The sequence below is a fragment of the Electrona antarctica genome, assembly GCF_951216825.1.
Source record: "Electrona antarctica genome assembly, chromosome: 8".
Lineage (NCBI taxonomy): Eukaryota > Metazoa > Chordata > Actinopteri > Myctophiformes > Myctophidae > Electrona > Electrona antarctica.
The window spans coordinates 3,472,075-3,487,500 of NC_136789.1; the positions used below are offsets into that span (position 1 = coordinate 3,472,075).

Sequence of the window (15,426 nt, forward strand, 5' to 3'; positions counted from 1 at the left end):
GTGCCCTGGCTGGTGAACTAGACAGTGCCCTGGCTGGTGAACTAGACAGTGCCCTGGCTGGTGAACTAGACAGTGCCCTGGCTGGTGAACTAGACAGTGCCCTGACTGGTGAACTAGACAGTGCCCTGGCTGGTGAACTAGACAGTGCCCTGACTGGTGAACTAGACAGTGCCCTGGCTGGTGAACTAGACAGTGCCCTGACTGGTGAACTAGACAGTGCCCTGGCTGGTGAACTAGACAGTGCCCTGGCTGGTGAACTAGACAGTGCCCTGGCTGGTGAACTAGACAGTGCCCTGGCTGGTGAACTAGACAGTGCCCTGGCTGGTGAACTAGACAGTGCCCTGGCTGGTGAACTAGACAGTGCCCTGACTGGTGAACTAGACAGTGCCCTGGCTGGTGAACTAGACAGTGCCCTGGCTGGTGAACTAGACAGTGCCCTGACTGGTGAACTAGACAGTGCCCTGGCTGGTGAACTAGACAGTGCCCCCTGGCTGCCACACAACACACTGCTGCCAAACCAGGCTGATGGATTCCTTGCCAACCTGGCCAGACAGGCAGCAGCGTAGCGCTGGGTGCTACACCTCTCTGGCCGTGTGTCTCTTCTCTTCACTTTGGCTCTCTTTGTCTACATAACCGTCTCTCTCTCTCTGTGTGTGTGTGTGTGTGTGTGTGTGTGTGTGTGTGTGTGTGTGTGTGTGTGTGTGTGTGTGTGTGTGTGTGTGTGTGTGTGTGTGTGTGTGTGTGTGTGTGTGTGTGTGTGTATGTATCTGTCTGTCTTTCTCTCTCTCTTCTCTCTTATCTCCCCTGAGACACAATGTACAAAACCAGCCAACCTCCCGACCTGCACACAGACAGGAAATTGCCATATATATCCTCTATCTCCATACTGGAGGAGGTGTCATAAGCACTGCGCTCTCTCTCTCTCTCTCTATATCCATGGTGTTTCCATAGAAACAGCACTTTGTTTTCCCTCTGTGGCAGGAACACGGAGAGAGAGAGAGAGAGAGAGAGAGGTAGTAAGAGAGATGGAGTGAAAGCCAGAAGTGAGGAAGTAAACAAGACGCCAGTCAGACCTCGGTGGCTGATTGCCACCAATAAGGACTGATTTCTTTGTCAACAAAAAATCACACCGCCCTGTGAAGTCTGTAAATGTATTGTTTATTTTAGATTTCTTTATGTTATTTTAGTTTTAGTGTCTTAGCATTTTGGTTTTACATTTATTTATTTATTTGTAAAAAATAAAAGGAAACAGATTTCAGATCACGGTGATAGATAGCCACCTAAATGACTGCTCAAAATAATAATAATAGCCGATCTACAGATCTAGAATTCAGGCTTCTTGAGGTGCGATCTCTGAGCCCTCCATCGTCGCTTCCAGTCATCCCGGTTCTCCATACATCTGGCCAGTTCGTTGGTACTTTGCGCTCCTGCATCGATCTTGAGTACATCCATGTATGTTAGTGTGGAACGTCCTTGTTATCGATGCCCGTGTGTTGGTTCCCAGAGCACCAGTTTGTTGGCTGGCAGTTCTTGATGTCTTTGGCAGTGTCCTGCTAGTCTCATTCTCCTGGCTGCTATTTTCTGGCTGGTATTCTCTCATACAGAGTCTTGTTAGTAACACGTACAGTCTTGCTGATGTTACTGCACACAGTATTCTGGTGTAGCACCCATCAAGGGACTTCTGCAGGGTTGGCTCCACCGTTGCGTAGAAGAAGCTGAGTTTGATTTGACCTGGGAGATTGGAGTTCCATAAACTGGTCATGCTATTCAAGGCCCTCCATGCAAGTGCCTTCCTCACTTTCAGGTCTTGCTCGGTTGAGTTGACCCATGGTCAACTTGAGTAGTTGACCCACTAGTTAACCCACTAGGCGATGGCCTAGTGCAGGGGTTCTCAACGTTTTTGGCCGGGGACCCCCGGAAATGCTTTGGCAACGTCTCGGGACCCCCGCCCCGCCCCCTCCCGACCCCCAATATAAATTGACTGCTACAATAACCTTAAACCATTTTGGGCGGGAACCCCTTTTGGTGTTTTAAGCATTGTTATAATTTAGCTATTGAAAAATAGCAGATCTACAAGCTCATAGCGCGCCACCGAGTGGCGCGCTATGAACTTGTAGGTCTACTATTTTTGAAAAATTGTGAAAATAAAATTTAAAAAAAATCTTTTTTTTTTTTTGAAAATATTTTGGGGACCCCCCAAAATAATTTGGCGACCCCCCGAGGGGTCGCGACCCACGGGTTGAGAACCCCTGGCCTAGTGGTTAAGGCACATACCACCATACCATTCCAGAGCCAGACGACCTACTGTATGCTGCGTGTCACTCCTCGTTTCCTCTTACTCTTCCACTGTACTATATCCAATAAAGGCCGCCTTAAAAAGGTCGGAAAGCCCTAAGCGACGGTGTTGTCGGACTAATACCTGTCGGACTGTTAGTATGTCTAACCAAAGTTTGCACACCCTTCAGGTGGCTGGCTTACATTGAAAATGAATGATATATGAGCAGGTCATTTGGGATCCAGGACAAGCAAAGCCTCAGTAAAACCAACGTTATGCAAGCATGCATGCAACACATGAGTCCTGACTCACACACACTGACTCACACGCTCTCACACACACACACACACACACACACACACACACACACACACACACACACACACACACAGCGCACTCACTCACCTCAGAACCCGCTTGGGTTTCCAGGTCAGTGCGAGAAGTAGGGGGGAGGGAGGGCTTGAGAATCACACAACCTGTGAGTTCAGATTTCTTCAGTCCCACTTTAAAACGAGGTGCCATTTAAAGTAGGACTGCTGCCGTCACTCCTGGAACGAACAGCGGACGTTCTACTCTACTTTAATCTGCAGAGTCTGAAGAAAAGACACATGCTGAAGAACGGTCACCATCCTCAACAAAACAGTGTTGAGCAAGAGTAGAGACAAACACAGAGGATTTTATCGTGCGTATAATAATTCTATATTTTGAAGAGCTGATCTGTCCTGAAGGTGCAGGTCAAGCAACAACGCAACTTGCAAATGCTATAAAGCTCAAATCCATAACGTCTGTCGGGTGGAAACCTCATATGTCCAAAACTGCTAGTCTACTTTTCAGGATTCAAGTTCAAAAGTATCTTTACTACTATCTTTACAGCTCCGACTGTGCACGGTGGGTTTATTGCTAAATTTGTCTTTCATAATGTCGAAAACGATAGATTGAGAAGTTGCATGCACTGATGCACATTGGAATACGTCACGTATTATGTGAGACTATTCAATCGATCTGCGGGAGATATTATAACTACGCTTCCTCCCCGCAAATATATATCATATGCGGGGAGGAAGCGTCAGTGAATCCTCGCTATGAGTCTGGCTAGCAGCTGACGGCTCCCGTGTTGTTTCGACTCGGTGCAGACATGATGCAAAGGTATCGCATTTGGGTTTAATACAATGCATTATTGACAGATGCCTATGCATTGTCGAAATGTTCCCTTTCGTGCATGTAGCCTACTTATTAAGTTAACAACTGTGCTACATTATTGCATTTAGCTCCCCTCTTGTCTTTTAAAATGTAACCAAACTTTTCCACCCGTTCCACCCACGGCGCAAGTTACCATGAGCGTCAGCCCACCGTGGCCCAGTCAGTCAGTTTAGACTTAGAGCTTATTTGTCCAGTCTAACTTCGAAGAGAGGGGGAGAAAGAAAAACAACAAACAAACAACAACTTGGCAGCCCTTGTGCATGCAAATTTATGTTAGTCGCAAACTACAGCAAGCCGCCTTTGTTTTAAATTGTCCCCCATTCGCACGTCGGCAAAGCCGTTCACACCTACGGCTGGAGATGCGCGTTTTCAATACGGGCGGCCCCGTCTCACCGTGCTGCACCACGTGATTAAATAAAATGTGGTATCGGATTGGTGCGGGGCGTACTTGTCGATTCCGATATGACCAAATAAGGGCATATCGGAGGGCATTCCGATACAAGTATCGGTATCGGGACATGCCTAGTCGAAATACTCTCCACAGAGTTTTGTCCCAACTGAGTTGCCGTAAAAGGTGTTCGATAAAGCCCACCTCCATGCTCGGAGATAGGTTTTTTGCCTCTTTCACTGGTTGTTGGATATAATCAGTTTATGGTTAAAAAATGGGCATGTCCGGAAGTTGAGAACTCCTTTCTCAACCATCCAGATTGGTTAAAGCAATGCTTTATTGTTGTGTATTATTATGTCCCGGATTGGTGCTTTAACGACAACCCCCCCCCCCCCCCCCCCTTATTATATGGTCTCTCTCAGGTAAAGGAAACCTTATTTGTCCCAAACTCTTACCTTTCAGGATTCAAATTCCAAGACGCGTCGCTTCAAGCCATGTTTTGTGCTTGTAGAACTATTAGGTTTGATGCTCTTGTACAGTGTTGCGCTGTAGTAGTGTAGTATACTAGTATGATCAATTACGAGATGATTTTTTACGAGAAAACAAATAGAGAGATATGCAGTTACTGCCCGACAAAAACAACAACAACATTCTCTTCAGGTGGAAACCAGTGGAGAATAGAGGCGAGAACAGGATCGGTGAGAGAGAGAGAGAGACAGAGAGACAGACAGACAGACAGACAGACAGACAGACAGACAGACAGACAGGATGAACAGTATCTTCTTATCCCAACTAAACCAACGTCTTCTCCACACCACACCACCCCACTTCGGTTGCTTCCATGACAACCAGATGGGGAGAGAGAGAGAGGGGGGGGAGGGGGGGGGGTTAGGAGGTTAGGGATGTAATGAGTTTTCAGACAGACGCTGCATCTCAAGTGCTCTCTTCTCTCTCCGCACGTCTTAATAACCTCCTTTACTTAGCAAACAGGATGCGAGCCAGCTAGCGTTTTGAATCGGCAACACCCCAGACCACATTTTAAAAACACTTTAATCATGAAAGGCGCTCGTCGTGAACGGAGAAGTTGAAAGGAAAAGATAAGCCCTTTTGGAGAGGTTGGGTTGGGAGTAGGGTGCAGGGTGCAGGGAGGGACCCCTAATTGCCTGTTTCCTGTTCCTCTTTTGTAGCGTTTAAAATGCAAAGACGAAAGTAGAAATGATCAATGGAGAAGGGTTTGGTTTTGAGGTGCTTGATCGTTGATGTGCATTGCTCACTTGTCTTTTGATTTGAACTTCATTTAAACCCCAGATCTGCAGGCTTTGCTGTGAGCTTGCAGGTCTGATATTTTCAGCTTAAGTAGATGCTGAATACAGAATACAATACGTTAACACTTAATAGGGGATTCACACTGAGACGGACTGAGTCTGTTTCATTCAAACCGTTTCCAAATGCGGTTGCCTGGTCCCCGCTGGCCATGATTCACATTGCCCGAGATACAACAGCGCACCCGGGTACACTTGCATAACACACTTTGATCTTCCAGGTGGCGGTGTGCTTGATGGCTGGTGCGCACGAACACTGACCATCAACTATGCGACATTGTCTCCAATAAATCCAGACACTTTGCATTGCCTCTTTGTCGTTACTCAGCCTGCCTGCTATTCACTGTCAGTCAGTTCTGTGCTCCAGTTTCATGTTTGATATAGTTTGCTATGGATTATAGCATTATTATTATTTGTTTTACTTTGGAGAGCCACATGTAGAGCCACATGTAGAGCCACATGTAGTCCACAGAATAAGATCAGCACGTACTGCGCGTATATGCAGATTCAACAGGAGACAGGCGGCGTTGAGAAATGCGCTAGTGTTACGCGTCATGCATCGTCTGTGTGTACATTTTTGTTGACGCTTGGCTCGTCGACTAGAGATTATGTCACGTTCTATAAAAAACAACAGTCCACTTCCTTCTTTAGGTACATATGCATTCACATTGGAACAATCCGTATCCGAATACACTTCAACGGTCCAGAGACCCGCCCCCCATGCGGTCCCGGGAACGGTTGGGCGATCCGCTCCCGGGAACGGTACGCATCATTCACACTACCACAACATCTGCCAAGTGGTCCCAAGTGCGCACCCGGGACCATAGTGTGAATCGCCCCTGAGATTCGAATTTCGATTTTCATTGTCTTGAATACAATTCCATTTAGTTTCATCTGAAATGTGTACGTTTTTACGTCGACTAAATCTACCTTTGATTTAGACGATTAAAAAGTATTTTATACCTGATTTGTCCACTGGCTACTGAAAGTAGTCGATCTACACAGTAGTCGCACACCTGCACGCAACCAACCTTTAAAATGAATTACTGTAGTCCCTCCCTAACATTTTAATCTAGTTTTTATTTGTTGATAGTCTTGGAATAAATTCCCTGAAGAAGGCCTTACGAGGTCGAAACGTTGGTTTCCTCTATTTACATAATTGTTTGCATCGTGGCTATACTATGAGTGTGCTGCCTTTTTCTTTATCTCCTATATTTATTTCCCAAGGCCAACAGTGTGCACCCTTCTCCTGTCTATTGGTTTATCTCTCCATGGTCTCCGCAGGGCTCCCAGGGTTCCTCCGAGTCGTCCTCCTCCACCAAAGTGTCTTCCAGCTCCATGGAGGACGGGGATGCAGAGGCCACTGAGGGTAAGGAGGACCAGTGGTGGTGAAACATACTCACATGTTCTACCAAAAAGTATATTTTACATGTTCTATAAAAAGTATATCAATACTGCAATGTAGAAAATGCTCTGTCGCAAGTCAAAGTCTGGAATTAAAGATTTACTTGAGTAAAAGTAAGTATTGGCATCAAAATGTACTTAAAGTAGCCTACCAAAACTACAAAAATCTTTGAAAATAGCAGATCTACAAGCTCACAATGCGACGCATCGCAAGGCATTGTGAGCTTGTAGATCGGCTATCTTCAAATGGCCAAAATATAATAGGGCTGAAGTGGTTACAGTTTTTCACAATTGTTAACACACGTTTTTCACAACCTAACGGCATTCTCAAAACTGCACATACAAAACTGAAAACCTCCCACACAAAATGCTAAACCCTGACACTCCTTTTCCATGATGACTCTTTGCCATCAAATCTCTTAACTGTTCCCAAAATGGAACTCGTGCTTTAATTTGGTACACACAGCTATATTTTCAAATGACACACACATACAGTACCATTCACATACCAAGTACACACAACTAAGCATTTGCTGCACACTACCAAGCATTTACAGCACAATTAAGTGAAAAATTGAAAACACAATAATAGAAATGGAACACACATGAATGAGAATGAGCCATTTCTCCTTTTGTAAAATGACTGCGTGTGGGCCTACCTTTTCATAGTCAAACAAAACCGCACACAAATATGCAGCCGAAAAAATGTTTTATTTTTTTTGCTGTAAACCAGCCTGCTCAAACCATACAGAACCCCACAGAAACATGTTCTAATGATGCCAGCAACTGTGTATAGTGGCTGAGATTGGGTTGGACCCTCTGGCTCATGGTCAAACCATGATTGAGCACATGGTCAACCACAGTTGCCCGAATCTCTTTAGATATGACTGTTCTTCTTCTTTCTCCTCTTCCTCCTTCCTCCTCATACTCTTCCTCTCCCTCCTTCTCTCTGTCCACCTACTCCTCTACCTACTCCTCGTCCTCCTCTCACTCTTACCCCTCTCCTTCTCTGGTTGTCGATCTCTTCAAGGTTCTCCATTGTTCACCAAACAAAACAGAGGCTCTCAAGTCCCTTTTATGCTGCAGTGCTGATTGCAAATTGCTCACCAGATCTGAATGTTTAGAGATTTGACTATTTGTGTGTTGTAGGTTGATGCTTTGAGATTTTATGTGAGAAGTGTGTGCAACAACTGAACATTGTGTGTAGTGTTTGGACAACAAGGTAATGTGTAATTGACATCAGAGTGTAAAGAAGGAAAGTCAGAGTCTAATGCAGATAAGGGAGAAGGGAGTGTGATGTAGTGCAAATTGTGTCGAGCGATTAGGTACATGAAGTGAAGGTTGTGCAAATTGTGCCAAGTTTTCGATTTTTGTGTGTTAACAATCGTGGAAAAACTGTAATGTATGTTTTGTAATAATGATCAAAATCTACAAAGTAACTAGTAGCCTAACTAAAATCTGCATATAATTGTAGTGGAGTAAAGGTATAGGAAATTGGAAATACTCAAGTAAAGTACAAAATACCTAAAAAAAAGTACAGTTTTTTCCACCACTGTGTACATGTTCATCCCATCTGATCATCACTCTAAAGCAGTGGTTTTCAACCCTTTTCATATCAACGTCCATTATTCATTCAGCATGAGCCACGGACCACCTCTCAGACCCCAAAACGTAGAATGTTTTGGTCTTTGTTGTGGTACCATAGGAGAGACAACGGGCACACGTTTGATCATTATAACAATTCTTATACACTCACTTAGGCCCCCATGGGCGTCTCACTGGTGTAGACTTCTTGTAAATTAAGTAATGCAGATGTTCCAGGGGGTCCTCAGCAAAATGTCCTCAGCTTGTGCAGATGTACAAAAAAAGATGGGGTCCGCTGCCAAATATACATATCAATTTGGGGGTCGTTGACACGAAAAGGTTTTGGACACACTGCTCTTAGGGGCCGCTAGGGCTATACATTAGAAAGTTTGGGTGCAGTACTTAGTTTAGACAGTTTTTGGTTTAGACTAGTCATTGGTTAGACCAGGCATTAGTCCTACAACTACAACCTATCTCAAACCCTCACCCTAAACCTAACCTCCCACGGGGCAGCACACCTAAACCTAACCTTAACCCATGTCTAACCAATGACTAGTATATAAACTAAGTATGCACCCCGAAAGTTGAAGTGTTGTCTGGTCTATATGCTCCCACAGCTGAAGCAGACATTCCTGTGGACGAGGTTCTGACGGTGCCGTCCTACATCCAGTCACGGTACAAGGTGGGCCGCACGCTGGGCGACGGAAACTTTGCGGTGGTCCGGGAGTGTGTGGAGATCTCCACGGGCCGAGAGTACGCCCTGAAGATCATCAACAAGGGGAAATGCAGGGGAAAGGTAGGCAGGAGTACTGCTAACTAACACGCTTTATCGCGCGTTATAAGTGCTGGTCATAATAATGCAACTACCATCTTTACTCACACATAATTACAAATTTAAAATGAGTGATATGAAGCCTTATAGCATTGTAATGTGGTCGTGGCTGGTGAAATGATACTATTACTCACTTCCACTTCCACCATTTCAACAAATAAGCACATACAACCCACTCCACATGAACGATATTGATGTAGGCCTAACCAGGAGATTTTATTGGGGTCCGAGTTGTTCTGTGACTAAGGATCCTCTGAGTTCTGAGGGGTGCTTGCTGCTGGTGTTGTTCACTAGTTTCACACCACCCAACCATGCACTATACATAGCGATTCTCATAATTTCAATAGGCTTACATATTAAATCCTAAACATACTATTTCACATGAACAATGTTAGTGAAACTAAGATATGGGGATAATATTATACATTGCAATTGAAATCGCATCGAGTTTTCATTATAATACTGCTGGGTTGAACACACCGTCACAGCCTCGCGCTGCAATTGGCTAAAGGTTTAAATCCCCTCCGACGTCCCGTCTAGTAAACTGTAGTGGATATAAACAGTGCATTCAGCCACAGGGGGACAAAGGGGGAGTGTGCTGTTGCAGGAGAACACCTCAGCATCATAATATAGGGAAAGATAGAGGGGGAAAAGGCCAACAAAATACATTTATATATATTTTAAATGTTGGCTGAAAACTTGTCTATATCACCTTTAAGTAAAGTGTTACCTGGCAGTTATAATGCTGTTTAACTGAGTTTATAATGCATTTGTGACCAGCACTTATAATACCTCATGAACCTTGTTATAAGTTGTTATGCACCAAGAGTTATAATGGCTTCTATAAACGCAGTATAATGCATTACAAATGTCCTTACAACATGCACGATAGAGTTGTACAAGCTTGTAGATCTGCTATGTTTTATACTTTTGCGTAACGATGTACAGTAGAATTGAAGTGATCAACTTGGGGTCATGTGGTCAGTGACATCACGTCGGTGTACTCTGCAGCAGAGTGGTGTAAATTAGGTCATGTGATCAGTGACATCACGTCGGTGTACTCTGCAGCAGAGTGGTGTAAATTAGGTCATGTGGTCAGTGACATCACGTCGGTGTACTCTGCAGCAGAGTGGTGTAAAAGTGGCAGAAAACAGCACTCGAGTGCTGTTCATGCAGTTCTGGAGAGTGACATGGTGGAGTTTTAAATACATTGTTTTCAATGAGAGCGGCGCAGATATCAGCAATTTTAGGCATGTGTGCAACATGACAACTGTCTCTGTAATGTTTATGTTGTACTTACTAAAACGATCTAAAATAAACAGATTTAAGATCATTAAAGCTGGGCTGTTGCCTGAGTCCAGGGCGTTCTGTCAACTTCCGGTCCAGGACTTTGTAACTATGACCCCATGAAGTGAACTAGCTCTGCAGGCCAAAGAGTACACCAACGTGATGTCACTGATCACATGACCCCAAGTTCTAGAATCTGGACATAAGAGGTTTCTGCCCAACAGCAACAATATCTACTGTTATGAAACTACTTCTTCTTCGTCTCCTCCTCCTCCTCCTCCTCCTCCTCCTCCTCCTCCTCCTGGTGTTAAATGGATGTGTTGACCACCATGAAGGAGCACATGATCCAGAACGAGGTGGCCATCCTCCGGCGGGTCAAACATCCCAACGTGGTCCTGCTCATCGAGGAGGTGGACACGTACGGAGAGCTCTACATGGTCATGGAGCTGGTCAAGGTAGGCTGGCCCCATGTGCGTGTGCGTGTGCGTGTGCGTGTGCGTGTGCGTGTGCGTGTGCAGGCATTCGTGTTGGGGTCCTTTCCAGACACCTATCTATCTGTCAGCATCCCATGGGAACCACTCTGCAAAACAAAAGGAAAACAGAGGCCTCTTTTCCTTTGAATTTCTGTCTCGAGAGACTAGTCAGCATCAGGTGCATCAGATGCGAGAACAACAACAGGCAGCCGAGCGATTCAAACACTCTGGCGTGTTGTTGTTGTTGATATTTTGCATGCAGCGCTATTCATTTAGTCACGTAATGAATTCCTTTGCCTTTAAATCGGATTGAAATGAACTGGTAGTGCAGGGACAGAGGCAGTAACAAGCACCCAGGGCTGGCGGATAATGGCACAATTGTTGTCTATAGGCAGGTGATATATGCTAATGAGACGCATGCGCGCGCACACACACACACACACACACACACACACACACACACACACACACACACACACACACACACACACACACACACACACACAGAATAGTATTACTGTTAGGACATTAATAGAGAACCTGTTTCCCAAACAGTGGGTCAGGATCCATTTGTGGGTTGCAGAATGATTTCTGTGGGTCGCAAAATTGAACTTGGGTCCCGGCCGGGGAGACATCAGATTTCTCTTTTGGGTCTCGAGCTAAAACGTTTAGGAACCACTGCAATAGAGTGCCGAAGTTCTCACTACCAGCCTGAGTTATATGTTGTTTTCTGTAGCGTGCTAAAAGCTCACAATGTGTCACGCGGTAAGAGGCACTGTGAGCTGTACATCTGTCCCAAACCGACAGTCGACCTTACAATGTCTATTTCTGAAATTCCACTATACTAGTGGTGACATGGAGTACCAAACTCTGTGTCACAGAAGTTTTTCTCTGACCAAAAATAAACCCAGCGATATCGTCGGGGAGGTGGCTCTGTATCGTTTACGATAGTCAGTCACTCATATTTGATACAGAGTTTTCTCGCCGTCAGTTGATTTTTCATATCCATTATGAGTCAAACCATAATGTCATATGTTTATTTTTGGAACACAGTTCTTATATGACGAGAAATAAAAAAAAGTCTATGGTAATTCTGAACGGGGAAAAAGTATAGTGAGACAGGTACATGCAGGTACACACACACACACACACACACACACACGCATACGCACACACGCTCACGTGCACACTAGCTGTGAGAATCAGTCCTTGGCCCGCAGCGGTCGCGCGTTTCAACATTTCTCTGGCTCTCTGCAGGTCCAGCAGAAATGTTTCTGCATAATTCACGAGGCAGCAGTGTGATCCATCTGTTGGTTTTGTAGAGTACTACAGAATGTAAATAAGATGTGTCTGCGTTGTGTTGCGTTGTGTTGTGTTGCGTTGTGTTGCGTTGCGTTGCGTTGTGTTGTGTTGTGTTGTGTTGTGTTGTGTTGTGTTGTGTTGTGTTGTGTTGTGTTGTGTTGTGTTGTGTTGTGTTGTACTGATTGTGGGGCTGGGGGGGGTATAGTGAGAAGGATAAACGAGAGAGAGAGAGAGAGAGAGAGATAAAGACGTGTCCGAACGAGCAGTTATGTTTGTCGTTTAGAGCAGGGGTTCTCAACGTTTTTGGCCGGGGACCCCCGGAAATGCTTTGGCAATGTCTCGGGACCCCCGCCCCGCCCACTCCCGACCCCCAATATAAATTGACTGCTACAATAACCTTAAACCATTTTGGGCGGGAACCCCTTTTGGTGTTTTAAGCATTGTTATAATTTAGCTATTGAAAAATAGCAGATCTACAAGCTCATAGCGCGCCACCGAGTGGCGCGCTACGAGCTTGTAGGTCTGCTATTTTTTTTAAATCGTGAAAATAAAATGTAAAACAAATCTTTTTTTTTTTTTTTTTTTTTTTAAATAATTTGGGGACCCCCTAAAATAATTTGGCGACCCCCCGAGGGGTCGCGACCCACGGGTTGAGAACCCCTGGTTTAGAGAACCACGGTAACTCTGGGTCAGTCAGAGAGAGAGAGAGAGAGAGAGAGAGAGAGAGATTGAATGCTACAATAAAGAATTCAATCTCTCTCTCTCTCCCTCTCTGACCTAGAGATACTTTGGTCTTCTGAATGACACATCCATCTTACCTGCTCTTTCCACATTTTGCCTTCTCTCTCTCTCTTCTCCCTCTCCTTCTGTCTGTCTCTTTTTGTCTCTCCCTACCTTTCTCTCGAAATAATAATAACGGTACCAAAATAAAATTAAAAAGAATATTCAAAAGGAAGTGGGAAGAAGCATGGCTTATAACTCTCACCCCTTCTCCGTCAATACTAAATAATATCACTCAATAATCTATTCCAAATACTTGTATAACTAAATCTGTCATAATATAATATATTACATTTCTACACATACATACATACACTAAAGGTGGTTGCACACCGGGCGCGAATTCGGATTTTTAAGTGGCGTTCCTCCATCGGTTTTCCGAACCCCACACACACACACACACACACAAATACAATACATTAAGAAAAGAAAAGAAAAGAAAAGAAAGAAGAAACCTAGAAAAAAATAATAACAACCTAATAACAGTACCCATACACCTTCTTCATCCCTGTACCTCATTAAAATCATGTTTTTGTGCTTATTTTAAACTGTTTCATGTTTGCACCGTCGTGAGTCGGAACAGGCAGAGAACAGCCCTATTTTAAGACTATCTGCTCCACATACTGGAGAGGGGAGGAAAGGGGAGGGAGGGAGAGAGGCATAGACTAAGGGTCGTAACATCCACATTCTAACCTTTTGTGGGTTTTTCATTGTAAATTAACGTCCTACTTGATCATAAAATAACCGCCCCCTTGGAAATAAATCTGTTTGTAACCCCGCCCCCTTGGAAATAAATCTGTTTGTAACCCCGCCCCCTTGGAAATAAATCTGTTTGTAACCCTGCCCCCCTGGAAATAAATCTGTTTGTAACCCCGCCCCCTTGGAAATAAATCTGTTTGTAACCCCGCCCCCTTGGAAATAAATCTGTTTGTAACCCCGCCCCCTTGGAAATAAATCTGTTTGTAACCGCCCCCTTGGAAATAAATCTGTTTGTAACCGCCCCCTTGGAAATAAATCTGTTTGTAACCGCCCCCTTGGAAATAAATCTGTTTGTAACCCCGCCCCCTTGGAAATAAATCTGTTTGTAACCCCGCCCCCTTGGAAATAAATCTGTTTGTAACCCCGTCCCCTTGGAAATAAATCTGTTTGTAACCCCGCCCCCTTGGAAATAAATCTGTTTGTAACCGCCCCCTTGGAAATAAATCTGTTTGTAACCCCGCCCCCTTGGAAATAAATCTTCCAATCTGAAATTCCAGACTAATATCTGCGCAGTGATATGTCTGGCCATGCCAGGCTATAGCACTGTTAAGTGATATAAATTATAAACCTAATGCACTCATGAAAATAGCAGACAAGGTGGAGGTAGAGCGTGTTCTTTTTCAGAGCACATTATCCCTGTTATACCATGCTCAATTTAATTAGCACATTAAAAACAGAGGCTGCAGTGTTTATGTTTTAATCTCATAATTGGACAAAAAAAAAGAAGCAAAACAAAAGCTATGTTGTCTTGGTAACCGCTTGCTCAACAAACAGCTGCAAGCACTTTGTTTCTATTGTTATGTAAAGCCGTTTTGTAATGAAGACTATTGTTATGTCTTGCAGTTTGAGTACTGGTTTAGAACTACGATTAGACTGTTATTTGGGATGATATTTAACCCATTTGAAGTATTGCTGTATGAAATGTCCTGCCTAGTGTGGTTGTCTCTTGTTGTCATTATTTGCGACCATAGGTCAGAGGTCCTTTGACGAATGACTCTGATTTTGTGGAATGCCACGGCACAGAACTGCCAAAACTGCGAGAAATGACGGAACCCATAGCACGGCACCGAGTGCCGCGCTACGAGCTTGTAGGTCTGCTATTTTTGAAAAATCGCACAAATGTGGCACACATCTATGAATATATATTCTTATCAACTCAAATCTTTGCTTCTGGGGGGGTCCCTGGAACAACATATTTTTAGATGGGGGTCCGCAGTCAAATACAGATCATTCTGGGGGTCCTTGACATGAAAAAGGTTGAGCACCACTGACATAGAAACATAGTTGTTTCAGAAAACTTAAGATTTAGAAGCCATTTTTTTAGAATGGGTTAAAGGTCCTTCTCTCCACACATGCAGGGAGGAGACCTGTTCGACACCATCACCTCCAGCAGCAGGTACACTGAGAGGAGCGCCAGTGTCATGCTCTACCACCTGGCCAACGCCATCAAGTACCTGCACAGCATCAACATCGTGCACCGAGACATCAAGCCTGAGAACCTGCTGGTGAGTGTGCGTGCACGAGCGGGCGAGCGCGTGCACACGTGCACGTGTGTGCATGCAATTTACAATTTAGACATTTAGCAGACGCTCTTAATCCAGAGCGATTTACATTAAGCAAGAACAAAAAGGCATGGGAATACATCACATAAAAAGCATTTATCATGAAACATGCGTAAGCTAAGAACGTAACAGTGGAATATCTATATAATGAAACTATACATATGAACTATACATATATACTATACTATGCTATACATATTTACTATGACGTGCTATGACTACATACAATGCATTTATAGTGCTGTCTACATAACATGC

The 15,426-nt window shown here is 44.4% G+C and overlaps 1 protein-coding gene across 1 annotated transcript in view; it reads left to right on the forward strand.

The window, feature by feature from the left end:
* dclk1a (doublecortin-like kinase 1a) overlaps positions 1-15,426 on the forward strand; it is a gene marked incomplete at both ends in the record, with an annotated part of 112,228 nt that overhangs the window by 86,707 nt on the left and 10,095 nt on the right. The window contains 4 exons of the mRNA XM_079508097.1: positions 6,470-6,554; positions 8,791-8,969; positions 10,628-10,747; positions 14,965-15,111. Of these exons, the coding sequence (XP_079364223.1) occupies positions 6,470-6,554; positions 8,791-8,969; positions 10,628-10,747; positions 14,965-15,111 (531 nt within the window). The remainder of the gene's footprint in view (positions 1-6,469; positions 6,555-8,790; positions 8,970-10,627; positions 10,748-14,964; positions 15,112-15,426) is intronic.